Source organism: Dicentrarchus labrax, unplaced genomic scaffold, assembly GCF_905237075.1.
Source record: "Dicentrarchus labrax unplaced genomic scaffold, dlabrax2021, whole genome shotgun sequence".
In the NCBI taxonomy this organism is placed as follows: Eukaryota; Metazoa; Chordata; class Actinopteri; family Moronidae; genus Dicentrarchus; species Dicentrarchus labrax.
The window spans coordinates 15,665,769-15,692,857 of NW_026136706.1; the positions used below are offsets into that span (position 1 = coordinate 15,665,769).

Consider the following 27,089-nt stretch of genomic DNA (forward strand, 5'->3'; position numbering starts at 1 on the left):
GGGCTTTATAATCATAATATTAAAGTAATGATATTACTTTCCCCAGTAACTACTAGTGTAACTAATGAATACAATGATACATTTCAGTAATAATATTACAGTTCCCCTTCCCCAAAAAATAACTAGTTACAATATTACTTTTGTGTTGAAATCCAACTATCCAATCACATCCTTGGATTAAATTTGTAATCTTGGAGGAAACAAGTTTGGAAGAAACTTTTATATTCAGCGTCTGGAAATATTCATATTACTAATTTTGTGGAGAAGCAGAAAGGTAATACAAATAGTGGTGTAACTAATTACTATTGGCAGGGTGTACTAAGTAAGTAATACAATTCCTTTGGAAAGAGTATTGAGTAATAAATTACATGTTTTAAGTAACTAGTTCATAATGCATTAAAATGAATTGACCATGTTTACATTAGAGGGAAATTAAATCAAATACAAAAAGAAGAGGTTTTTCTAATAGATCAATTTCCAGAACATTTAAGGGACCTATAAAATATTTAATTGGGGAGCCACACACGGAGCACACCGTCCCAGGACGTGTGTTAACAACAACATTGAAGGACCCCTGAGTCTGTTGTGCCAGGGTCCAGCGGGGGGCGCTGTTGCAGTCAGGATGCTGGCTGTACAGAGTGTAAAGAGTCCAGTCTGCTGCGGGAAGAAGTTGTGCAACCAGTAAAACCACCGAGGAGTGAGTGGAGAAATCCACAGACGTCACATGAGATTTCCCGGAACTCTGACACATTTGTTTCTGAAAGTTGATCCGCTGCACCGCCTGCGAGCTGCTGGAGCCTTAAACTTCACACTTTAATGCCGGTATGTACTGTGTGTCTGTAACGCCAGAGACTGAGGGTAGGAGTCAGATACTGGATTCACATGGCGGCTCGCAGTCATCCATGTGAATGTGAACAGTTAAGTCCTAATGGTAGGCCGGAGAGTGCGAGGATGCGTACTGATAATAATGACTATAATGGACAGTAGATATGCTGTTTGTGCAGGTTTACTGTGGTTGTTCGGGCTGCTGAGTGTGATACATAATACACTTTATATCAAGGGCTGTTGTAAAAGTGTTATTATGACAGGTACAGTCATAATAATAATAATAATAATAATAATAATAGTGAAAGTCACATCTTATTCTTCATTGTTGGTGCCGCAATGTTTGCAGTGCATCATGTCTTTATGAAGCCATTCTGCCATGCAAATTCCCCCAATAATCTAAGCCAGTGGTCTTTAAACTAGGGGACCAACAGGGTCCTTGATTGGGTCTGTGAAGGACTCATGAAATCTAAAGGTGAGAAAATACTGGAGGGGATTATTTAAGACAAAATCCTCTCAAATTGGAGATTCTTGATCTAATGTGGATCTGTTGTGGAGGTCTTGACATGAACAAAGTCAGGTCAGAGCACGACCAAATATCTCAGATCACTGATTACCAAGTAAGATTGGTATAATAACATCTGGATGTCTCTGTGAGTAAACACCGCCCGGCTGCCGGCTGTTAGGATGTGACATGGAAGCTGACAGGTCACCTTACTATCGGCTAGCTTGGTGTGATTTTAGTTTTCATTTATCTTTGATTACAGTAACTACCTGCGGTTTGACGTATAGCTATCAGGGTGTTATTGTTGCAGTGCTTGCAGCGGTGTTTGCTATGAGGAGAGAGCTGGCAGGAGGGAGAGCAGGAGTGCTACCATATCCCAGTAACCCTGGCCTCTTGAGTGGACGGACAATACTGAGGGCTGAACCACTGAGCAGATTGCTGTGAGGCTAAGTATAGCATGAATACAAGTAAATCAGCAGAAAGCAATGGCTCCCCTTTGTGACAATAGAGGCATTTCCCGCTGAGAGGGATAGCAATCCCAATGAAGACCCAGGTAACAGCCTTTTAAAAGCCGTAATTGCTCAGCCGTAAATGGAAAACCTATGAACAATAACAGAGCTACAATTTCCTGTAATGATGGGATTATTTCTTTACAAGACGCTTTTAAGCTGTTACGGTCAAACAAAAGGATATGATAATCAATCTGTGTCCACTACAGCTTGGAAACATTACATTTCTAAGACTGGCTCACACAAGTGCTGCATGTATGGCCTTTGCACAGGCAGGAAGAGCTCGATTTCTAGTGGCGAAGACAAGTCAAAGACAGTTTATCATCAAAATGTTATTTGCTCTCACTGCTTGTGGCCTTACTTGTACTGAACACTGTAGACCGTGCTGGAATAGTCTGTGACATTGGCTGCATGATCGCAGCATACCAGGCATGCCATCGTCCTTATACAAGCAGGAGTCTGGACCCTGAGCTCATTGCTTACTGGTACTGATGATGAAGAGTGTGTGTGTGTGTGTGTGTGTGGAGCAGAGAACGAGACGAGAGGATGGTCAGTAAATCACAGCACTAAAACCCAGGGATATCACACTGACACTACATGCAGAATCAGCCAATGACAAAGCGGTCCCTTTCAGGTCATGTGGCTGTCTCATCTAACCCGCAGTCTCACTCTCAAATACTGTGTTTCAGACCGAAGCTGCTCTTTCAAGTGTTTTGCACAGCGGGAGCAAGTTTGTTTTAGCCCAGCGGACTTTGTTGAGTGAACCAGACTTCCTTCCCTCCTTGTGATCCCCCACAGAATCTGAGGCTGGTGCTGAGTGTCATTATGAGATGTTGTCTCCAAGCGCCTCCTTCGTGCAAATCAAGTTTGATGACATCCACTTCTACGAGAACTGTGGCGGCGGCAGCTTTGGAAGTGTGTACCGAGCCAGGTGGATCTCCAAGGACAAAGAGGTGGCAGTGAAAAAACTGCTCAAGATTGAAAACGAGGTAGGAGTCATAATTGCCTGAGCTTTTCATATACTTTTTAATTGTCAGTATAGTAATCATTTTAATTGCTACCCCATTTAGAGGTATGTGGCGACTTCTGTACCCATCACTCATGGTCATTATACTCCCCCACTCGTAGAAAATGTGCTGCAAAAGAAACATTATTGCCAAATGAAAGAATGCCGTTGGCTCTTGAAATCCCTTTGAAAGCTCAGGCTCATTGTCTTAAAGACAAAAAAAGAATTATCTTTGAAATCTTTTCAGTGAAATTGTATTACATTTGTTGGCCTGTGATAAGATGTTCAGGAAATTATTCATCGTTTCTTTTATGAAATTGTAAAAAGATCACAGATATCCATTCAACTTCACTCAAGTGTTGGAGAGATGATTGTTCAGTGAAAATAATAATGTAATCCTTTCACACTGAAGCAATTGTTCATTTAATTATAGTGTTTGGCTACAATTAAATGAATTGGTTTTGTCAGGTTTCTGTTCATTCTAGGAATGGTTTCACAGTGATCTTTCTATATTAATATATATATATGTGTATATAAATATATGCTCTTGCTCCTTTATTTTTAGCCTTGCTAGCAGCGTAGCTCTAGAGATGGTAATGTCTGTCTGTCTGTCTGTCTGTCTGTCTGTCTGTCAGACGGTCCACCGCTTTGTTCCAGACTGAAATATCTCAGCAGCTATGTCGTGGATTAAAATCTTATTCAGACATTCGTACTTTGTGTTTAGTTTAGTGCTAATTACCAAACGCTAACATGCTAAACTCGGACAGTGAACATTATTATTATTATTATTATTATTATTATTATTATTATTATTATTATACCTCGTTAGCATCAGCATGTAAGCATTGTCACTGTGAGCATGTTGGCATTCGGCTATTAGCATTTAGCCTGTTTTATTGTTACACTGATATAATGGTTTTAATTTGTGGCAGCCTCCATTACGATGAGAAGGTACAGTTTCTCTTTGTGTTTTTGCTGCTTAGGCTGAAATCCTCAGTGTCCTCAGCCACCGAAACATCATCCAGTTTTATGGTGCGATCGTTGAGGCTCCCAACTATGGAATAGTCACTGGTAAGATATATACAGTACGTCTCATAATAATAATGCGTGTACAACAGAGCAGCGGCTGAATCTGTTTGCACCAGTTGCAGTTTGCTCAACACTGAATGCTGCAGAGGTTTCTATGGAAGCATTAGTGAATGCTAGAGAGTTCAGGAAGTGCACACATTGATACAGTAGTTGTTTGCCCCTGTTTGTTTTTGTGTCGAGGTTGGAGACTGAGAAGAATAAAGCGAATGTAGCAAGGGGCCCTGCACAAACTTTCATTGGACAGGAGTCTAAAGGTCGTCCTGGGATGTCATTTTACTTCAGTTCTTACTTCTGTTGCCGGGTTTTGTGTTTCTTCCTGGAAAAGCGCTGATCTCCTCTCTCTATTCTGTAATGAAGATTATTAACTGGATTATTTTGTTGCCCTTTTCTTAATTGGCCCTTTTTTTCCCTCTTTGCATCGTTTTGATTTGAGTGTTTGGTGTGTTTTGCTTTTCGCTGCAGTGATGACGCCCTGAATCACAGGTTAATGATAATTAACTACACAGGTACCATATATTATATGTAATTAGGGCTGCAACTAACAATTGCTTACAATTAATCTTTCTTATTATTTTTTAATAATTGATTAATTGTTTGTAAAATGCCAGAAAATAGTGGCCAGGATGACATCTTACAATCCCTGAAAACCCAAAGATATTCAATTGAAATTACAATATAAAGAGTTTGAGCATTTAACTTGACTGGTGCATTTAAAAGACTAATTGTTGGCCATTAATTTCATTTTCAACACTACATATAATTGAAAAGCAAAACAAAATAGAGTCTTTTCATTAAAACAACAGGCAGCCCTATGAGCAGCAGTGAACTACAAATAGCTCAGCGTACATGCAGATAGGAAGCTGTGTGACAGGCTCTTAACAGGTTTACTCACTCTACATCAAAGGTCGGACTTCTGAGCCTCTTTATATGAGAAATATAATTTCTGTTTGACAGGGCCGTTATTAAAAGGTCGGTGACATTCAGGGATTACCGCATGTTTGGGACACCTAGTGACTCCCCACAGGTCATATACATTCAATGTGTCGTCCATTCGCTCTCCTTCCAGGAAAAACACGCTGTCAGTGAGAATTGTGGCAGAAACCGACTCACATCACCTCCTTTCATCGTGTGGACAATACATCCCACAGTGCGGCTTAAACACAAACAAGATGTTCTTTGTTCCATTGGTCAACAAAACTGATAAATACAAGCCCATAGTTCACATTTGTTCTCACTAAATCTAATGTGTTTACGGTTATCTAATACAATAAACTGTTGTGTTGTTACATTACATTACATTTATTGACAGAATCTTTTACACTAAGAGTAGTACTTCTCTTGCTTGAAAACATGGCTCGTCTGTTTGATGTGTGCTGTCTGGAGGGTGAAAGGTGAATGATAAACACACAGACATCGTGGCTCTGTTTTTGTTTTGTTTTTCTTCTTTTTTTTTTTTTTTTTACCTCTACAGAGATGTAATAGAAACAGCCCTATTTGTTCAGCAGTTTGTCTGTATTATCAGCCGCCTCTAGAGTGCAAGTGAAAGTACACACTGTCAAATCTTAGAATCGTAATATTAGAGTTAGTTAGCAGTATATTAGAATATATTGTAGTTAACTTATATTACTTTAACACAGAGTTTATAGAACATTTATGCAGACGCTTATGGTTTGTTGTGTTTCCTGCAGCTTTCAGGTTGACAATAGGGTTGAGGAGTGTTCTTTAAAAAAGGAAGTGCTCAAATTCCAAGTATACAGTAAATAAAAACAACAATAGCAAATGAAAGGCAGGTTAATATTTATTATTATTGGGAAATCTGATATGCAGCTACTCTTAAAATGACCACACAAATAAGACAACAAGTTAGGAGATGTACGACAGTAATAAACAATAAAAAGAATAAACCAATAAAAATAACAATAAGAAGCATAATATGAGGTGGTATAAATTGTGCTGTGTGTGTATGATATATAATAATATATATCTCTAATACTACAGTGTAGTAACAAAATACTGTTATACTAAAGACAAAATAGTAAAAAAAACCATCATCAAATGTTTCCTGTGTGACTCGTCCATAATTGGCTCGAGTCATCTCAGGTCAGTTCTGTGATCTCAGTGAGTTCGACCTGCACATGAGATTTATGTTGTTTGTTTCCGTCACCATGCTGAAATAATTGAGAAATGGAGAGTGGTAGGAGTTATTCTTTTAGACTTTTCCTGTAATGTTGCAATTAAATACTATGAAACCTCTCCTTGTTTGGCAACAGCTTCCTCTACAGATTTTGCCATCTTACATTCACACAGCACCATGTGCTGTAGCTTCATATCCTCTTTCTCTGCTTTGTAGTTAAATTACTTGGTTTCACTTTACATGTGACCATATAAAGATTATAGAGTGAAAGGTTTTGTATTTCTGCATTTTCTTATCCTGTGAATGAGCCAACATGGCTGAAACAGGGTTTTCTTCTTTAGGAAGAAGGTTGAGAAGACCCCCATGTAACATCTGTACTTGGTGTTGGCACTTGTGTTAAATTTTATGCAACAATAATTTCTATCTAATAACTGTGTGAAGTCAAGACCTGTACAAAAAGAAGCAGAGACCGTCAACAGTGAAGTGAAAGCATTCGATTGACTTGCAGAATTGCATCTGCAGGAGGAAAACTCGTGGCACCTTATCAGCCACTGTAGTATTTTAAGAAGGTTTTGTTGTCAAGGAGCTGGTTGGTGTCTCTGTTTATCAAAGCAGAATCTAATTAGCACCAGATACAGGAAAAAAGGTTTATGGCCAACCTGAACATGCCATGTCCACATTCATCAGCTCTGTTATAAATTTCCTCCATCTGTTGACATACTGTACAGCATCAGGCTGGGCAGTTCCCTCTCTCTGACAGCCAGTATCCAACTCTATCGCTGCTTACCTGCATGAGTTTAACAATATCTGCTGTCACTCAGCAGCCTCATAACCTAATGAATTAATTGTTTGTTTTGGGATAAAGGTACGTTTACCTGTGACATACACTGCGAGTTTGTTGTTTCACTGATTAAACCTCCATATTAGGCTCAATCACTGCGAGGGAGTGGATGATGCTAAAATGAAAGCACAACAGAGCAACAGGCAGTTATATTATGTATGGAATGTGGTTGAACGTAGTAAAGTGCAAAGTGCAGAAGCAGACAGGTCTTCACGTGCACACACAGGTGAAGTAAGCTGAGTTTATTTGTAGCTGCATGCTATTTAAGGTACACGTTTGCACGTTTGCTGTCAGCCAGTAAAAAAAAGCTTTGCAAGAAAATTCAGACTCATAATAATAAAAACCATTGGTATATTTTATGATTGTTAATTAGACTGCTGTCTTGGTGCCTGTGCATGTTTACATTACTGTGTTGGAACATAATTGGGTTATTATGCACAAACAGAGGTTTCCTGCTGTTCTAGCTGGTATGATAGTGCTTGTTTATCTTTATTCAAGCACTTTACCTCACAGTATAGCTGACAGATAGCAAAAAATGTTGATTTTCCTGTTCTACATGCTTTATCGAAGCTTTTGTCTCCATGTCTTTGACAGTCTTTTGAGGGGGATTTTGCAAAAGGTTAATTGGTTGTCAGGACCTATGAGAAGTGTATAAAACTTTTGAAAACAAAGCACAAAGACTATTCCTTTGTGTTTTTGATCGATTTGATAACGTGGGCTCCTGAGGGAACAGGGTGGCTCATAATGTTCAGTTACTCTGTAGATAAATTGAACTCACCCACAGCGACAGTGACAGGAGCGATCTGTAAACAAGACGCTGTCAGTCGGCTTCCAGGAGTCGTCTGGCAGAATTTCAATTTTCAATTGTTTTCGTGTAATGCTCTCACATACTGCACTCATATGTGTAATGTAACGCCTCAAGAGAACAGTTTTGTCACTGCAAGACATTTTAACATCCCAAACTGTCAGTCATTACCCATTCCCGACTCAAATTCAAATCTCACATCTCACATCTCTCCACAGAGTATGCAAGCAGGGGATCGTTGTATGATTACCTGTCCAGTGATGAGAGTGAGGAAATGGACATGGGACAGATCATGACATGGGCTGCAGAGATTGCCAGAGGTAAATGGGATGATCTTCTTCATTATATTACTCAATTACTGCTAAATTTTTATTAATTAATGAATTGAAAAGATTTATTTTTGCATAGGAAAGTCATTGAGAGCAAGCTGTTATGTCCTGTTTACATAGCTTTACAATTATAATAACAATATGTTACACTTGGGTTGGCTGATGGTGGATGATAAAACTGAACTAAACAACTGTAGACAGTGGCACTGGTGATATTTCTAAATTAAAATGACCTGAATCACCTGAAGATACAAATAGTTATTAGTTATTAGCTAATTTTCATTCAAGGTCATCGAATACAGATGCGAGCGGTGTTCAGTTACACACTGGTCCTCTCATTTGTTATGTGTCATTATCGATGTTGACTCTGGTCACCAGTTTTTGTATTTAAGAGTATGTAGGCAGTGTAGCTGTATTTGCACATGGGAATATGAATAGGCAAGAGTTGAGGAGTCCTGATTTTGCTCGTTAGTGAATTCATAATAATGTACATTTCTACTGCTCTAGGTCTCTCTCAGCTCACTGCTACTCTACCCATATACAGTATTTCAAACAGGATGTGGTCCCTCTTGGTACATTATCAATTGAAAGATGCATTATTGTGATTTATCAAAAACCACTGCTTTATGTAGTTGTGTCTTTCTCTAAAAACGTGTCTTTATTTCCGCTTCAGGAATGCACTATTTACATTCAGAGGCCCCCATTAAGGTGATCCACAGAGACTTGAAGTCCAGGAATGGTAACTGATTTGATTTATTGCATCATTTCTTTTGTGTCCAAATCATATTAATTCATATATATTCAAATGCTACATATTCTTTAAAGTGATTACATACTTTTATTGACTTTAAGAACATTTTCTCTTTCAGTTGTTTTGGCAGCAGACAAGGTTCTCAAGGTGGGTTTTTCATTTTGTGGTTATCTCAGATATATTTTGCTGCACAATGAGCTAGCTCTGATGAGGTGATGCTGTCTGGTTATCTGAACATTTCAACTTTAATTTGAATATGAAAATAAAAAGAATATGAGCATAACATACTGGAATCTTATTTACCTACAGTATGTGGACACAAGAGGGCAGTGACTAACTTAGCATGTACAAGAAACCACTGACGGCATTACCGGTGTGCCTTACTGCACTGTCGGTTCTTGATGGATGAGACTAGTAGAAAAGAGATTAAACAAAAGCTCATGACAATATTGTTCCTTTTATTTGCAAGGGAGTTACTATATATTATAGAAAACTATTCAGTGACTCCAAACATGTTTTGAAGCCTCTTCTGTATGTATCTGAAGCATCATAGAGGAACAGTTTCTGACATGAAACTAGAGCATAGTAAGTCAAATATCATTTGTCTGTGACACTGCAGTGACGAGTCCAGGCCTACACATCTGTAGCATTTACTAACACTAGATCCACACTCTTTTTCAGTCGCACATGCTGGTTTCATTAGTGCATTTTCCATACACAGAGGAAGTGCATTCTTCTACGGATGGGGTATACCAAAATAAACATTTTGATTCAGATTAATTAGAACAATAATCTCAGTTCTGTTTTTGTCACTACAGATCTGTGATTTTGGGGCGTCCAAGTTCCTGACCCACACGACACACATGTCCTTGGTGGGCACGTTTCCCTGGATGGCTCCAGAGGTGATCCAGAGCCTGCCTGTGTCTGAGACTTGTGACACTTTCTCCTATGGTGTGGTGAGTGGAAAGAAGGAAAGGAGGGGAAAGCAGCATTAAATTCAAATTCTACAGTTTTGACACATTGCCAGGAATAACAAACAAACAAACTCAATGCAGGGCCTCCACAGATGGTTGCTACTCTCTGTACACTACTCATGTACAGTTTTACATAATATTCAAATTATTTTATCTGATGTTGTCAACATAACTATTATTATGAGGAAATATCTTATATAAGCTTCCTTTTTACATCTTTCAAAATATTGAGAGTAAGTATAAGAGTAAATATAAATATTGTTTTAAATATGCAGATAACAGTGCGCATGTTCTCCTGGAAGACCTTCGTGGTGTCACACTCGAGGCTGTTCTTTTGAAAAGTGAGAGAAATAGTTGTACCAAGAATGAGAAAGTGAGCTACAGAGAGAAGTTCAATCCATGGCTCCTTTCTCACCTCTCCACAGCAGGCCAATTGCTGCATGAAGTGGGTGTGAATGTCAGATCACCGGTTTTGAAAAGTTACAGAAATTGTTGGACACAGACCCCCCTCATTCGACTTTGGAAAGGTGTCGGGGGGTTTCTGAAGCTATTTGACCATCCGACAAGCAGCTCTGTTGGAGTACACCGGCCACTTTAGCTTGTAAAAAGTTACTTTTAGATTCTTTATATTAAGTTCCTACATTTCTTTCTGACGTTTTGTACATTGTACATTTCTGGCATTTGTTATTCAATTACAAATAGTGTACTCGAATCCAGTGTAAATATTTCAGTAAATTATATCAAAGATAAAATTGATATTGATTGACAAGCACAATTCAAGTCTCAACCTATTTATAAAAGCTTTTTTGCTTTGATTTGAAAATTTTATCTTTTTATTTTTGTCTAAAAAACAGCACAATGTATAATTTAATGAAATATGCTCAATACATTTGTATACATATACATATACATTAGTCACTTATGGCTTGTTGTTCCATCAGCCTTTCAGTTCTTTCTCTTAAGTTGACAAACGCGGTGATTTTGATCTTTCCAGAAGTTCTGAATCTTATGTGCCTTTCTTATTCTAGTGAAGTTGCTGTCTAAAGACTTTTGGAAGTAGGTTCAAAATGGAAACCATTACCAGTTACCTGTAATGAGCTCAAAAATTGCAGTTTGTATTATACAAGGGTAAATTACTGATGTAAAATCAAAGGAAAAAGTATGTAAAAATTATTTTGTCTTAAATATATGAATGATTTTACAAGCTAAACAGACAATGTTTATGATTGCAATGAGTGCTATTTATGTCAGGTACTGCAAAATGATTGCAAATTTAAGTATGCAGTTTCCCCCCTCAAACACCTTCATAAGGAGCTTATTTCTATAGTAAAACACATACATGTAATGAGAGGCAGCTGGCAAATATGGTACACATATAGAGTAGAGCCCTTGGGTGTCTGAAAAATGGCTCTCCTCCACCTTTTCATGATTTAATTTTTAAGATGTTGACGCAGGTTGTTATTTCTGACACTAACTGAAAGCACCTAAATTATAAAGGGAGTACTGTTATTGTACTTAAGAAATCATGGCAGCCTTTAATTGTTGTCGGAAATCTAAAATTAATCTTTTTGTCTCTTTCGTTTGTTGCATTTGGTCTTCAAGAAAGACAGTTTTTAAGGGTTATTTATATATGAATACACATGCTACACAGCCGTATTATAGATGTTCACTTGTATGAGTGTCATTTTACAGCCTTATAACTGTATTTGTTTACTGACCTTGGCTCTTGACTCCTGTGACAGGTGCTTTGGGAAATGCTAACCCGTGAGATTCCCTTCAAAGGCCTTGAAGGTTTACAAGTGGCCTGGCTCGTAGTGGAGAAAAATGAGGTACTCTAGTGTGTGATTACATGTTTATATAGTCTACAGAATTTCTCGACAGTCTAGTTTGGTTCATCATATATAGTTTGACATTTTGGGAAATTCTCTTATTTGCTTTTCTTGCTGAGAGTTAGATAAGAAGATTGATACATCTCTCATGTGTGTACGGTAGAAATTAAGCTACAGTCAGCAGATGGTTAGCTTAGCTTAGCACAAAATCCAGCATTGGCACAGTTGTACACAATGTGAATGGAAAGACTTAATTAGACGTAGCCAGTTAGATGTGAATACGTGAAGTCCTCTTGAGTTTCAAATGTTTTAATGTTGGCAAAAACAATTTTGCTTTTATCATAGAGGCTTTATGAATTGGCTTCACATAACAGACAGAAGTTTCTGGTGAGTTCTGGGTTCAGTCAGAGGTTTATTCTGCACAAGCGCACTCCCACTTGTTGTGATTTTACTGTATGTACGGGTAAAGGTAACATTTCTTGTCTTCCCCATGTGGTTGACAGGCAACGAGGCAATCAGTGGAGACTCAAAGATAGAGTCAGGCTAACATTTTCCCCTGTTTTCCAGTCTTATGCTAAGTTAAGCCATGGACGATGATGGCTGTTGATTCATATTTAGCATACAGAAATGAGAGTGGTATCAATCTTAATACTCAAGAGAGTAATTGACCATATATTCCTGTGAAACTATTCCTTTAAAGCTCCAGTGTGTAATACCTTGTGGCGTCTAGCGGTGTAGTTGCACCCTCCCCCAAGCATGTAGGAGACACTATAGTGGCTGCGAAATGTAAAACACAAAAGGCCCTATCTAGAGCCAGTGTTTGGTTTGTCCATTCTGGGCCACTGTAGAAACATGGGGATTCAATATGGCGGACTCCGTAGAATAGGACCTGCTCCCTGTGTAGATTAAAATGCGTAATTCTGATGTAACAAAAACACAACGATTCTACACTAATAAAACATACCTGTGAATATTATATTCCTCTTAAATGTTACTCACTGGACCTTTAAATAAGCACCAATTCATTTTAGTTAAGTTCACTAACCAGCCGTTCATCCTACAACCGGCCGACTGTGTTTCAGAGGTTAACCATCCCGAGTGGCTGTCCTGCCAGCTTTGCTGAGCTCATGAGGAACTGCTGGGCAACAGAGCCAAAAGTGAGTGATACTCTAAGTCACATTAGCATGCAAATCAACAACTTATGTATGTTTTCATTTGAATCACATACAGAGCAAATGTTTGTATGTTGATTTAGGAAAGGCCAACGTTCAAGCAGATCCTCTCTACTTTGGAGTCCATGTCTAATGACAGCCAACTTCCTCAACAGTGCAACTCTTTCCTTCACAACAAGGCTGAATGGAGGTAATGAGATCAGCCAGGCCCAGTAAATGTATTTATAACTCTCTTTTTTCACCAATATACTGCCTCAGCCTAAGGAAATGTGCAACTGTTTTCAAAGAATGATGTGGAAATGTAGCTGATGGGGGCCATGAAATACAAAAAAAAGACTTGAGATCGTGCATATAGATCTTTAATAATTACACTGATAGCTACATAAAGGCATGAAAACCTCCAAAGAATCATCCATCTGGATATACTTCCTCTCTTTACCCATAAGGCCCTAAAAATAATCACCATCTTTTTCAAGTAGAAGTGTTTAATTGGGTTGTATGAGCAGCTGGAGGTTTGGTGATGTTCAGCACAGCCTGAGTCTCAGCTGTTACTTTATTCTCTGTCTGCCTCTCTGCGGGGCTTGTCTGTGCTCTGAGGTTTTTCCTCAGAAGTTGTGCTGGTGGCATCATGTCCAGGCAGCCATCTGCAGGTGGAGCAGGTTGGAGTTAATCTGGCTGCTGGAAAACAGAAACTGAGAATGTGTGACACAGAAAGACGCATTTGTTGTAGCTCAAGAGGTTTGATAAGGAGAGACTGGTGGGTGATCAGACCAGGAGGTAGCTTCACCAGAAAGGGCACAGAGATGTTACGCTGACCTCAGAGTAGTGAGATCTGTTGGGCTTACTACTTTTTTCCTCAGTTAGCTGATTTGCATTAGCCGGGAATTAAGAGTCGTCCACACCAGCAACAATAACTACAGATATTTATTTTTAAAAATCCTCATAACTCCAGTGGAAGGTCAACACCACAACTATAACAAAGACAACAGTGTTGTACGTTATCGTTGGGATTGTTTTCAGAGTATTTTAATATACAACTTAATAAATGCTTAACGTAATATTAGGCCATTTTACCTGAGATGTAATTCTTTAGTCTTTAGTGCTGATAGGGTCTCTGAAGTGCGTAATGAAGTCCTTTTTTCTTACCAAAGTATGAATAAAATATGTCTTCAAAGGATGACAACTCTTGTAACAGAGTGCTTACAAACTCCTCTCACCTTTGGAGAACCTAATGAACCCATATCCTTCTGGTTTTCTTTTTGTTTCTTTGTGCAACGTACAGCAGCAATGTACATTGTCTTAAGCTTAATAGACACAGCATACAGTGCAGTGTTTAGTGTTAAGGTGCTGAATTTTGGCTAAAAGTTAGAGAGCACTCACATCTATATTGGGTGCACAGTGCAGGAATACAGCATTGTTACATAAATGAAAAGTCAAGATCACTGTAGTTCTTCCAATTCATCCTGAGGGGGACGTGAATGAGCACATGAACAACAACTTTATGACAGCAACAAGTGTTCAGCAATGCAGCGACAGACAGCCTCAGCTGGTTAAACCTCTGTTGAGTCCTCTCCTGCTCTCCCATCATCACTGCGTTTTTAATGTTTAGCTGCTCTTATTTAATTATCTTTTATGTTTCTGTTGTCAGACAACCTGGATGAAGTACAAAGTAAAGCAGACCAACTTGTACATTGTGCTAAGATGCTCGTTAAATGATGCTGTTCTTCTAACACGTCACATTAGTGTGCATTTGTGAACATTCTAACATGAATCTTCGTTGTAGTAACTAGGATCTACTAAAGATGATAAAACAACAAGTCAGTTACTTTAATCAGTAGCTTCCTCCGTTGACTCTAGCTTTCTGTCACCTCTAACCCTCTCCGTAATGTAAAGCTGTTATTGAGGTATATTTAAGTTGAGCTGCAGACGACCTCACGATCATTTAATAGTGATTTAAACAGCGTCTCAGCACAGTGGTACAGGTCTTATAGTTTGCATGGTTAACAGGTTACGTTAGCATTTATCAGCCACTACCAAATCACAGCTTACTGTATGCTCATTTTGTTGTCTGACAACAGAAACAGGAAAATAATGAAATAAGAAGGTGATGATGGAGAGCAGGACCTGATTGAACCGAGGTTAGACCAGCTGACTGATCCTCACAGTCATTGTTTTATGTCAGATCCAGTGTCCTAATACTTACAGACTATACTATATGTTGTTTTCACAGACAAATGTTAAACCCTAGCTCTGAGAGTTCAATTGTCAAAAGCAGCTGATATAATCCAATGGTTGCTTAGTCTTAAAACCGGTCAATTAATATCTCGTGTTGTGTGAACCACTGGTTCCTAAACTATGGTACGTGTACCAAGCTGCCTCTTGTGGATGAATCTCTGGAATATTTAAAAAAATCTAAATTAATTAATTACAAAAAAAAGAATACTATCAAAATACTACAAATATATAATGAAATTAAGCTAAGAGATGGCTCAGATTAAACTTAGAATTGAGATGAATAGGGTCGGCCTACATAGACTGTGTGGATAAAAAACCCTTGAAAAGAGAGTTTGGTAATGTACCGGGCAATATAAAATGCCAAAAGAGAAGAAAACAAATTATTTGGGAAGTTGAGCAAGAGTAGAAATCGTTTGAGGTGGGAAGCGTCAGGGTGGAGGAAATGGAGGACTGGGAGGAGTAAGGATGGGCTTTCCTGCCCAGGCTACATGTGTTTATGAACATAATGTGTGAGAACTGAGTTTTTGTTGGGCTGAAGCTCAGCATGGATTTCCACGACACACTGTGCAGCCCCACCCGCTGGGCAAAACAAACTTCCCCAGCGTGAAGTAAACATGAGACATTGTCCCGTCCTTGGCATTCAAAGCTTCAGACACAGACTAATCACCTTCTGACTGCAGGGCATTACAGAGGAGTTTTGTTTTATTTTGCTTTAGTGTCACTGCTTTCTTTCCTAGCACTCTAACTGTAATTAATTTCACTACACTGCATTGTTTACAGTATAAGGATGGTGATTTTATTTTTTTTTACTGTCAACAAATTCCAAGAAAATACCAAAACGTGGGTGGGTTAGTCTAGTCAGCGATTTTTCGTGCCCACTCGTTCATAGTGGAAATCCCAAAGTTTCCAAAATATTCACATTAAATGGAACGATGCAGCCAGAGTTTTGGCTTTGAATTGTTCCCACACATTCAGGTTGATACAGAATACATGATATATATGTGATAGGTCAGTTAACCTTAAAGCTGATTAAGGAATTAGGAAAATAAAAAGGGGAAACTGGATTCTGAGGGGTTAAAACACATCAGTGAGGTGCGGTTTTGCAGTGGACGACCTTCATTTCAACGAACACAAGCACTGTTGTTTACAGAGTCAATCCCACACACACAGTCCTGGTGCAAAAGTAGTCCCTAGAGCACCAAATGTTTTCATCTGCAGCTGAAAATATAGTCCCTAATAAATGCACTGTTTAGCACTTTAAAAATCACACATTTGTAATGTCTTAAATGCCACACAGAGAGGGACTAACACATTGTTGGTTTGGGCCTTTTCATGGGTTTTGTTGACAGAAGAATTTTAAATCAGACTAGGCTTTAACATATCTATATCTCACATTGTTCTGTTGTTGGATACTACAGGTGTGAGATTGAAGCCACACTTGAGAGACTTAAGAAGCTGGAGAGAGACCTGAGTACCAAAGAGCAGGAGCTGAAGGAACGAGAGCGGCGTCTAAAGATGTGGGAGCGCAAACTCATCGAACAGTCCAACAGCCCGGTGAGTTCCTCATCATCTCCCTCTCCACCTTGGTCCACCTTCACACTCAAGACAGCCGCCACCAACTGTCAAGTGGTCAGAGCGTTAGTGCCTCACTTTCACACTGCTGGTCACATGCGTGTTTCCTCAATCCCATTAGAAGAGGGACAAAAATCTTCCTCTGGGGTGAAGTGGAAATTGAAAAGCAGTGAAATGAAAATACAAAGTGAAGAATGAGAAGTGAAGGAAAGAGTGCATTATGAAAACATTATGGTATATGCGCAGTGTATGTGCATGTGCATGGCTGCCCAACAGTAAACGCTGTATTCCTTACTAGAATTAATACTGAATTGTGAGCGTCCAGCTTCCTGCGGTTTATGGCTCTGCTGCTGTTTGCCTGCATTGTATTATTTGCATGCAAAACACACAGCAGATCATATTCTGGTTTTCCTTGTTTTCACTTTCTGTGAACAAGATGCTGTTGTTTTCTCAAAACCGCGTGGGACTGAATGCCACAGTAGTGTACAGTAGAGATATCTTGGAGGCTGCAACAAAACACAGATTCTATAGTCTGAGTTTGAAATAGTCTACAAAACTTTTGAATCAAATACACCAGGGGTCTCAAACTCCAGTTGGCTTCTGGCCACTGCTGGCATTGTCATCTCATAGGGGGGAGAGGTACTAGAAGAAAGCACAGTATTTCTGAAAATGTACTTTTTTATTTCCATTACAAACATTAACAAAACAGGCACACAGAGCATTCATTCATTTTTATATACATTAGTTGACACTTCGCTGCACTTTGTCTGCAAAAAGTTCTATTTTTGTGAACGTACACTATCAGTGACTTGCAACATGCAATTCTTCAGAAACTGCGCTGCGGTGAATAGATTTCTTATTTTGCTTTGGCGACTAACTCACTCACCACATAACTTGCTTCAACTTACGACTTCTTTATGGTTTTATGGAAAGGACTTAGACTAACTTAGAGACCTTAGCACTCTCTGAAGCTGCATTGTTTTTTGTTTTTTCTACTTGTCATACTGTTCTGCATGTTTAGTCTAGTGAAGACACTTTTTCCTGCATATCAGGCAGGTAGCATTTCCATTGAACTCCACAAAACATTACTGCAATGTCCATCTTTCTTGAAACTGTTTCTGGTTTAGAAAGAGTCATCTTTGTTGTCTGCACTAGGCATCTTTGACCTTTCCCATTATTTTGTGCCATTCTTAGGAAAAAACAACATTGTGTTTTTATTTTAATTGTATATGAAGGGGTAGTTGAAATTGGTATGAAATAACCAAAAAAAAATGTAAAGGGGAGGGAATGTAGGGCCAGAAATGTCCCCCGGACCAGCAGTTTTGAGACCCCTGAAGTACACTAAAATCATTTCCCGTATTTCCTTTCTTTTCCCACCTTACTCTATTGTTCTACTCCCTTAACTTCCCTTTATAATCCAGTTTTCTAATTAACGTCTTGGGGTTAAAATTGTCTTATTTACACTTATTTTGTGGTTTGAAACTGATTACTTACTTCCTTTTCTTTTCTATCCTCTCCTCTTTTCTTTTACCCCCTGTGTCCCCGCTCTCCACCTGTCTCTGCCTCTCAGCTCTTCTTACCTGTGGCAAAAAAGATAAGTGCTAAGTCGTTCTATCAGTGTAAGACGGAGGAATCAAACAGTTCACAGATGTCATGTCAGATCACAACCTCCAGTAACGAGGAGGTGAAGCTGCAGTCCATGATGAAAGGCTTTGAGGACATGTTTTCCTTGGACTTTGGCCGGCCTGTCCTGCACTCGGGCATGCAGGTCAACATGCAGGCCAGGCAGAACTCCTCCATGTCGAGCTGTGTCAGAGAAGGACACAAAATCAACATGACTCTGGGCATGGGACGCTTCAATTTGTCTGATGACAGTGAATAAAGCTCGCCGACGTTCTGTGTCACCACAGCTGCATCTTTCCAACACTGTGATCTCACTTAATGCATTATTGGTGTTGTGGAAGCACTATTTCTAAACAAATTGCTTGTTAAGTCATGTTGATTATTTTGTCATTTGAACAATCTTCAATTTGTACCTTGAAAACACATCTTAGCATACTATTTCTTCTGCTTTGTTCAAGTAATATTCATGATGTGCCTTCAGAAAGAGCTCATTGAGCACAGAAACATCTTATAGAATATGTTTGTAACCCTCCACCTATGGATATTATGGATGTAATTTACTGTATGCCTAATGTACTGCATGTATAGTGCCATGCTGTGAAGAAAAGAGCCACGTGAGCCACTTGCTTAGAGAAGGCCAGGCTTTTATGATGAAGTGACATTTTGCTGACATTAAGATTGGCCAATTTGTTCTGGATGTGGTGGAGTGCAGTTGTTGAGACGCAGTCTCTTACCAGGATGAGAAAGTACATGTTTTTTCCTCTGACTGACCCAGGTTCAAAACAGCAGGAGAGGGACTTTGCTGTCTGACTGTCAGCTTCATTCTCTCATTTTACCTTTTAGAGAATGGATTCTTCCATCGGCCCAAATTAAAAATTATTAAGAAATGAAGAAATAATTAATAACAATAATATTGTGTTTGCACTTGAGGCCTCAATTAGAGTTTTTACCAGTGAAGTCACGATATTGATTTTAATATAATAGTTTCCTCCTGTAGACACATTTTACATGGAGTATCACAACATATGGTCTAACTGAATATTAGCCTCAAGACCTGCACTTTACAGTAGAGAAAATCGTATTAGCATTAGTGTTCAGTTAGGTATTATGCTCCATCCGGGGGAAGGACATGCTTCCTTGAGCATAGCCTATTAAATTGTCCCCTTCGTTTGTTATCATCAGTCAGTCTCGTGAGGATGTAATCCTCTGTATTCCTGTTTTGTTGCTTGTTAGCTTCCTTCCATGAGCTAATATTCCTATTCAGACGTTGCCCGTACTCCCCTGTGCCATCAAGAACTATACATACTAGACCAGACATAACAATTAACACAAACTCTAAACAGTATTTACATTTCCCTGTGTGAGATCCAGACACTTAAGTCATCCTGAAACATTCAGCTTCCACACTTGTTAGTCATCTCTTCTCGCTTCCACCAAAATTATTCGACTAGCAGCTTCTTGATGTGACTTATTTCCCTGAAACCTTCACTGTTTTGTCAATAAATCAGTTGATTTCAACTCTCTGACAATCTGTCTGTCTTAGATTGATTTTATTACATTAAAAAATACTGAATTATGTTGTATAACTATTATCGGCCAAACCTTTATGATAGATGACAGAACAGAGTGTGACTGATAACATTTAAATAAAATAAAAATAAAGAATGTCTTGTGATATTAACTTCATGCCGTTTTTTAACTGCTGTATTCATGGTCTGGTTACCCACCATCCACTTAGTCCACATGGGGGCAGAATTGTGTGAACTAAACCCAACTCAAAGCCTTTTTCTTCCCAGCAGAGTCCTTACTCATATCATAAACACAGAAACTCTGCCCGCATTTTGAATTTGAGATCTAGGTACCTTTGTCAACAGCATACCATGGATCTCAATGAAAGAAGCATGGCAGCACATTTGTCAAATACAATATGCTGCTTGAGAAAGTGACGTTAAGTCACTCCAGTGAGACTTTGGCAGTAGGCAGTGTTTCTGAATCTGTTTACTTCCGAACGGCAGCACTGGAGGAGGCGGAAAAGGCTGCAGGGCTGAGTGGCTTTATGAGGCGGCGGGCTGCACTGAAATGTATGGCAGCAACTGTCTATTGAGACTGGCATTCAGTTAATAATCTGAGCTGTTATCAGATGTCGTGGGAAGAAGACAGTGAATGGGGATTACTCAGTCATTTAGTCGTCTTTCCTCCAATTTTCCGTTGCATTATTTCTGTCATTACACACCACTCTCATGAGCACAATGATGAAATCTTTATTTTGGCTGGCAAGTTTCTGCCTGATTACATTTAATGAGCAATAAATGATTTATCATTCAAATAGATCACGTTAGATCAGTCAGATGGACATTTCCGTTTGATATAGACCATTAGAGGCGCAGCACAATAAGCGGAGAAGTAATGGCTGCAAAAGACATGGAAAACATGGCTATTTTCCATTTTGATAACATTTTCTTAAGATTTTTACTTTAAGATCTGTCAGTCATAAATAGACATGTTTCCTTCCCATCCATCCATATTCTGTTGCTGTTACGTCTGTTTGTCTTTTGTTTTCATGCAGTTGCTGCCCACCCTTGACATCTATACATGGACAGAGGAGCATGTGGTCAGTATCACTGTATTTACCTCATAACTAATATATTAATCTAGATTGTCACGCCACATGATTACTATTAAAACTAACATATCACCATTTTATTCCTTCAGTATTTCTGGATGCAGCAAATATTTGGCGCAGGTTTGTTCACTTTCAGAAGTTGTGCACTGTAAGATCATCCGACTTTGGCAGCTTCAGACTCTTTATTTGTTGTTTGTTTGTTTGTTTGTCTATCTCAGGGGAGGGCCCATGTGACATGCAACGGTATGCAGACCTGTTTAAAGAAAATCACATCACGGGAAAGAGGTTACTGCTGCTCACGGAAAACGACATGCGGGACATGGGGGTCAAGTCCAAAGGTCACGTCATGCACCTTAAGGCAAGTCACAGTTAACCATTACTTAAGGCAAGTCACAGTTGACCATTAACCACAACTTCTCTTTTATTTTCCTCCACACATAATTTCCACGACAAGTTCTATGTATGCTCAGTAATATTTCAAATTACAGTGAATCTCACATCTTCTCTTCTGCAGAGTGAAATTGAAAAGCTAACTAATGATTACCTCGGGTTCGTCCACTTCCCGCCTCTGTTGAAGGTATAAAGTTTCTTCTTTATCTTCAGGAAGAGTTGGGCTTGTTTTGGGGTTTCTGTGCATATTGGGAATAATACCCATTTTCTTTTCCAGGACGAGCTGGAACAGGAGGTGGAGAGAAGTAAAACTGTTAATCTGGAGCTGGTGTTTGGGTACCACTGGAAACCAGGAACGGGCAAATCTGTAAGTTTGTAGTGAAACAACGCGCACATACACATTGACTGCATCAACATATTCTGCAGCTGCATCATCCGCTCTGTGAGGACAATCACAAATAAATGTTGTACTGTATCCACTTTGATCAGGGTTGTTATTAATTGTTAACATCTTTCATACATTCGGGAATAATTGCAAATAGATGCACAGAATGGTGTTCTGCCGTGATTGAATCAGCCTCCTTGTACTGAGGCTGTTTGTACTGAGGAATCATGATGATGGCTGTTATACTGACCATTGAAGGCATCACTAGACATGCATAAAACCAGACAAATAAACATTTCATTCTCAGCCATGTACCACATCCACCTCGACTTGCTCACAGCCCTTTGTTAGGGTCTCAAACTGTGGAGAAAGGGTGGCTCTTAACTTGCTGTTTGAATTTAATCAAAAATAGCCCATTTAGCCAGAAGTCATTTTCCTTTTAAAAGGCAAACGTTATTTAATCTTTCAGCTGTTCATTGTCCCATCATAAATAGTCCTCTTTCAGTGTGTTCGGCAGGGCTGAAACGAGCCTGCTAATTGCCTCCCATTTCTTCTGACATGTGGTGGTTTAGTGGGTAGAAAACACAGCAGGGAGAAGGAAACAGGAGGCTGAGAAAATGAGAGCTAATTATTTTCCCCTGCCTGGTGTCAGGTTCCGTGTCAGCCTTGTTTTTACAAACTGGAAGGTTTTTTGCACTAAATAAAACAAACCCGCACTGCATTTTTTTTCTTCGCCCCTCTTTGCTGGCGATGTCATGGAAGCAGCTGCACTTCTCAAAGACAAAATGAGGGCCTGCGATTGTGCGGCCACCATCTGACAGCCACTGAGGGTCCCCTACTAATGAGGATATCACCGTGCAGCCAAGTGAAAGGTGCTGAATTATGTATGAGTTGTCATTAGACGCACTCGGGTCCTAGGCATCATTACCAGACATTGTTTCTGCTGGAGTGATTAGACTAGCATGGACCTGGGAGCCCCGGTGCGACCGTCCAGTGCCGACACCAGGCCAGCGCGGGGCCACTGGTGTGTTTCTGAGCCAGAGGCTTGCTGAAGCTTCCCCTTTGAGCCGTTTCCAGCCCCCGGGGACGATGCAGAAGAGGGCGAAGGCTCCTCAGACGAGTGTGTTAGTGCCACTCCTCTGATGTCTTTCTCTGTGATCACTACACAATGGATTGGCCTGTGCCATGAACCCTGTGTGGTTAAGCAGTGACCTGTGGTTTTTTTCACGGCCGGCTTTTGGGGATTGGCAGAATCATTACTGCTTCGTCAGCATTCAGTATGCAGCAGAAGAGGGCTGGGGAATTGTTCAGATTTGTGCCTCCTAGTGAGGATTTGATGTGTCCCGCACGCAAGGGAAAAACCTTCCACATTCCTGCTCCAAGAAATTCATCCTGGATCCCACAGAGAATAATAATATCAAATGTTTGACAAGGAATTTATGTCTACATAAAAATATTTTCTATTGTTGTCATTTAGTAGTTTTATGATATTCTCACTGCAATTAAGATCAGTTCTCTAAATGAGGTGTTTCATAATGCATTTACCTGCTTTAAATATTCTGTACAAATTGCATTTGATTTTATTTAAAATGTTCTGTCCCCTTTCAATTTCTTTATTCTATAATCTCTGTCCTCCCCCACAATATGAGGCTTTGTGGCCACTACCATTAAACTACCTCTAGGTTGTGCTGTTGGTTTATATTCAAGAGTAACCAAGTTCTCCACACAGAATACTGCAATTATAAACTTTTCCATACAATCAGGTGTTGTTTCTGAGTGTACCAGACCGACATTATCTCACCATTAGCTCTTTTCTTTCCAGGATTGCAAATGGAAAATGTACGTTGAACTTGATGGAGATGACGTTGCAGTAACCTACATCAAAGATGTCATCTTTAATGCCAACCGTCAGGATGTGGAAATCCTGCGAATGACTAAGGTGTCGTCAGGAACACTTTTTTTTTTTTTAAATCAGTGCATCAGTGTCTATGCTTTTAGACCTTTAAGGTTGCATTTTAGCAATAGGATTGTTGTATTATGGTCAGATTTTAGTTAATAAACTAATGTCGTTGCAATGCAGCCACCTTTTGTGATGGACAAATGGATCGTTGGAATACAGCAGGACCAGAGAGTCGACTACACGATCAATTATGAGGTGAATCACTTCAGCTGCCATTTGAGATATCAATTTGAAAACAGAACCCTGCGCAATAAGTTTGAATATTTCCGACACTAAATATCCTTATATATTCTCATCTTCTCACACTTCAGAATGATGTCAAGTCACCAAAGTGTACCAGACACAGCTGTCCAGTGTCGTGTAGTCTCGGTGGTGGACAGAACGAGATCAAGACTGTGGAGTTAGTCATCGAAACAACGCCAGTTAACATCGACTGGAACCTCAGGGACAAGTGTAACTCGGGTAATTCTTTTATTTCATCTTCATCAACAGCTTGAGCTTGAGGTTATCTCAAATATATTTAACAGTATTAAACAAAGACTTTTCTCCTATGGTATCAATGCATATCTTCTTTGTTAGATATTGATCCCACGTGGATGTACAACGTTAGGCAGAGGCAGATGATGACCCAGAAATCCCTGCCTACGACTGCTGCTCTGACTGGCTTCACTAAATCTGATGCCCGCACTCTGCCTCAGTTCCTGTCTGCTCATGAAAGCCAGGGGTTTTCTTATGCTGCAGCTGTGCGTCGCTCTCCAAACCGCAGCCATGTAGCTCCCTGGATTGACTCGCGCAGCTCCTCGCCAACTGCCAGCCTGTCGGCCAAACTCTCCCCGCTCCATCTTGGGTCAAAGGGCAGCAGCCCTTCCAGCACTACGTCAGAGAGCACCTCCGAGAGGGAACGAGAGCGCCCGCTCAGTGCTGGACCTGTGTATGACCGCCGCAGAAACAACTACTTTGGCAACACATTAACTGTGGGAGGGGGGCAGGGTAGGGGGTATGCATCGACCAATACTAGAGGTAACAATATTAATAATAAAACCAGCAAAACCTCGCGACAGCCATGGAGGCCACGGTCCAACAGTTACAGTGTCACACCACAGAACCGCCCCTCCATGATACCAGGTATATTGTCTGTGACAGAAAACCCCAGTGAGGAAAAAGAGGGGGCCAAAGCCAGCGACGGAGGGTGGATCAAAGTGGAGCGACAGAAGAGATTACCACGTCAGGACAATAAACAAGTCAGAGGTCGACAGAGGAGAGGGGGCAGGGGAGGGCGTGGCGCTGGTGGAAGAACTTAATGTGGGCCACACATGGACTGACAGCTTCTTGTGTGTTGAACATGTCGTGTGCTGAAAAGGTTTTACATATGAATCATGTCTGGTTACAGGCTCAAAAATGAACTGCTAGTTGTTAGAGATTCGCACTGATGTATATACTACACATGTGAACATAAGCTATTATTTTTTTTAAACAGGCTCCTGTCAGGTAAACCAAAATGAGCACACTCAGCATGTATTTAATGTTATTATAAAAACCTTTTTTTGTTACTATTATTATCTCAAATTCCTCAATAGAAGTTCACTTTTTTAAAAACTATGTGTATGTGGACTCAACTGTGGATCACTTTTCATTTCTTTGACACAAAACACATTCAGTGACCATATCGATTTTGTCACCCAAACCACATAAACGTAACACAAAATTACTTTAATTATCTACATTCTGCTACATCTACATCTGAAATAAATAGAAATGCTCCTAATTAGGACAAACAACACTGTGTTTGTATTCCTTAATGACTTAAGGATGACTTCTATGAAAGACCGGTGTGGAAAGTGAGGCAGAAACCAAAACATTTTGTAATTGTAGGCAACAATATGGCTTTCCACCGGTCTCTTCCAGTCATGGGGTCACTTGTCCTTCCACCTTACTCTCCATCCTTCAACCCCATACAGAGGAATTAGTGTCCTCATGAGAAGTTGAAGAGTTTATGACCACCAACCACATAGACACATGTCTTGGATGCAATAAACACTGAATGTTTGCAGAAGATTGTCAGGGATCAGACGTGCAAGATTACTTCCCAGGTGTATTACAGGAAAGGACGTAAGGTTGTGATATGAAATGCAGAAGACTGGGTTGACTAGCATTGTTGTTTTCTATATCTGTAGCTATCCTATACATGTAAGTATAGGAACAATGTATAGTTTTGTATTTGCAATTACTCTGAGCAAATATGTAAAAAAAAATCAAGCATATTGAAGAAAATTATAGGATTTCTGATTGATTTCTGTAACATAAACTGTGATGTAACACAATCAATTTAATAAAGAAGTGATCTTTTGGTTGTACTCTTGGTTTATAATAAATAAATAAATAAATCAAACATGCTTCAAAAACAATAGCGATACATAATGCTTCCTGTTGTGGTCTTTGAGTGTTACTGTTGGCAGACTGGCAGATTGTGAGTGTTATGAGATGTGTTTGGTTGAAGGAGTGCTCAAACTTTTTCCCCTTGGTGAGTCAAATTGAAGCTTAATGGTGGGCCGTGAGCCAGAATCAAACACCAATTGTTCTGTATTGATTAGATGCAAAATGGTACATCGACCCCAAGTCCCCCTTCATTGACTGACTTCCTGTGTCACACCGTGCTCAGATTATGACATCCTACATATTTAAAGAACATCTTTTATCTAACAAACAATAAAGCAGCATAAAAAGTGATTTGTATTTTATGTTATACATTATTATTATTATTATTTTCTTTTAGCTAGAAACATCTGGTGGGTCAAATTAAACCTTATGAGGGTCAACGTGCATTAGAGCAGTTTGGGTGTTAATGTTGTGCTGAGTGTAAACAGTGAACTTGGTATAGAGATAATGTAAACATGTATATGGCACAGCAACCATGTTAATGCATAAAATAAATGTATTTATCAGCTTCAGTTTCTCACAAGGAACCAGAATCTGTGGTGCATTTCTTCAAATACTTTGTGAGTTTCCTCTTTGCTGTGTCTCTTTCTGTAGAGTATTACAGGAGTCATATACATTTAGAAGTGCAAGGTTGTCTTCGACCTGGTGTGCCACACCTAGCTGTGTTATGTTCTCCTCTTTGAAACTTCAATCACATCCACTTCCGGCTTTGTCACCTTGTTTTTTGTATTATCTCAGTTTTGCTGCCAGTCTCATCTCCTATCCTCCTACTCCTTTTTATTCAGCTTTATTGAATTAAAGTTCCTTCCTGTGTCCTTTGCCAATAACCTTTATATAATTTTTATAATATTTTATAAATAAATTTAATTCCTTTATTAACGCTAACCCACATGTGTTTGTTATCTGAACAAATATCTTTGATGTAATGTGAAATGAGTCTGAATTATAGACTAGTATAATAAAAAGGTCTGAGCACACAAAATTATGATCTTTCAAATTCTGACCTGTTTATGAACCTGGATAGAGATCAACATTTTACCCGCCTTGCATGCAAATAGTCAAATAAAAAACTCGCGCCACGGTGCAGTACCTGGAA

At 39.5% G+C, this 27,089-nt stretch overlaps 1 protein-coding gene across 2 annotated transcripts; it reads left to right on the top strand.

Moving 5' to 3' along the window:
* The first annotated feature begins 653 nt into the window (after nucleotides 1-653).
* map3k20a (mitogen-activated protein kinase kinase kinase 20a) lies at nucleotides 654-25,962 on the top strand. 2 transcript variants are annotated; one of them, XM_051404298.1, is made up of 20 exons: nucleotides 654-822; nucleotides 2,638-2,828; nucleotides 3,829-3,916; nucleotides 7,933-8,034; nucleotides 8,717-8,782; nucleotides 8,913-8,941; nucleotides 9,613-9,750; nucleotides 11,511-11,597; nucleotides 12,680-12,754; nucleotides 12,853-12,959; nucleotides 16,423-16,558; nucleotides 20,766-20,810; nucleotides 20,912-20,942; nucleotides 21,041-21,180; nucleotides 21,337-21,399; nucleotides 21,490-21,579; nucleotides 23,420-23,536; nucleotides 23,678-23,752; nucleotides 23,869-24,019; nucleotides 24,137-25,962. In XM_051404298.1, exons 2-20 carry the CDS (start codon nucleotides 2,670-2,672, stop codon nucleotides 24,856-24,858), a joined length of 2,421 nt encoding a protein of 806 aa, XP_051260258.1. In that variant the 5' UTR covers nucleotides 654-822; nucleotides 2,638-2,669; the 3' UTR covers nucleotides 24,859-25,962. The 2 variants fall into 2 exon arrangements, with proteins under 2 accessions (XP_051260258.1, XP_051260259.1); XM_051404299.1 differs by lacking the exons at nucleotides 20,766-20,810; nucleotides 20,912-20,942; nucleotides 21,041-21,180; ... (4 more) ...; nucleotides 23,869-24,019; nucleotides 24,137-25,962 and adding an exon at nucleotides 18,147-19,730.
* Nucleotides 25,963-27,089: the final 1,127 nt, after the last annotated feature.

What these genes read in the sequence shown, in the direction of transcription:
- map3k20a (XM_051404298.1), top strand. Translation starts at nt 2,670, where the DNA reads ATGTTGTCTCCAAGCGCCTCCTTCGTGCAAATCAAGTTTGATGACATC. An exon ending in GGCTGCAGAGATTGCCAGAG is followed by an intron (nt 8,035 to 8,716) that starts GTAAATGGGATG and finishes TTTCCGCTTCAG; the next exon opens with GAATGCACTATTTACATTCA. An exon ending in CATGGACAGAGGAGCATGTG is followed by an intron (nt 20,811 to 20,911) that starts GTCAGTATCACT and finishes TTATTCCTTCAG; the next exon opens with TATTTCTGGATGCAGCAAAT.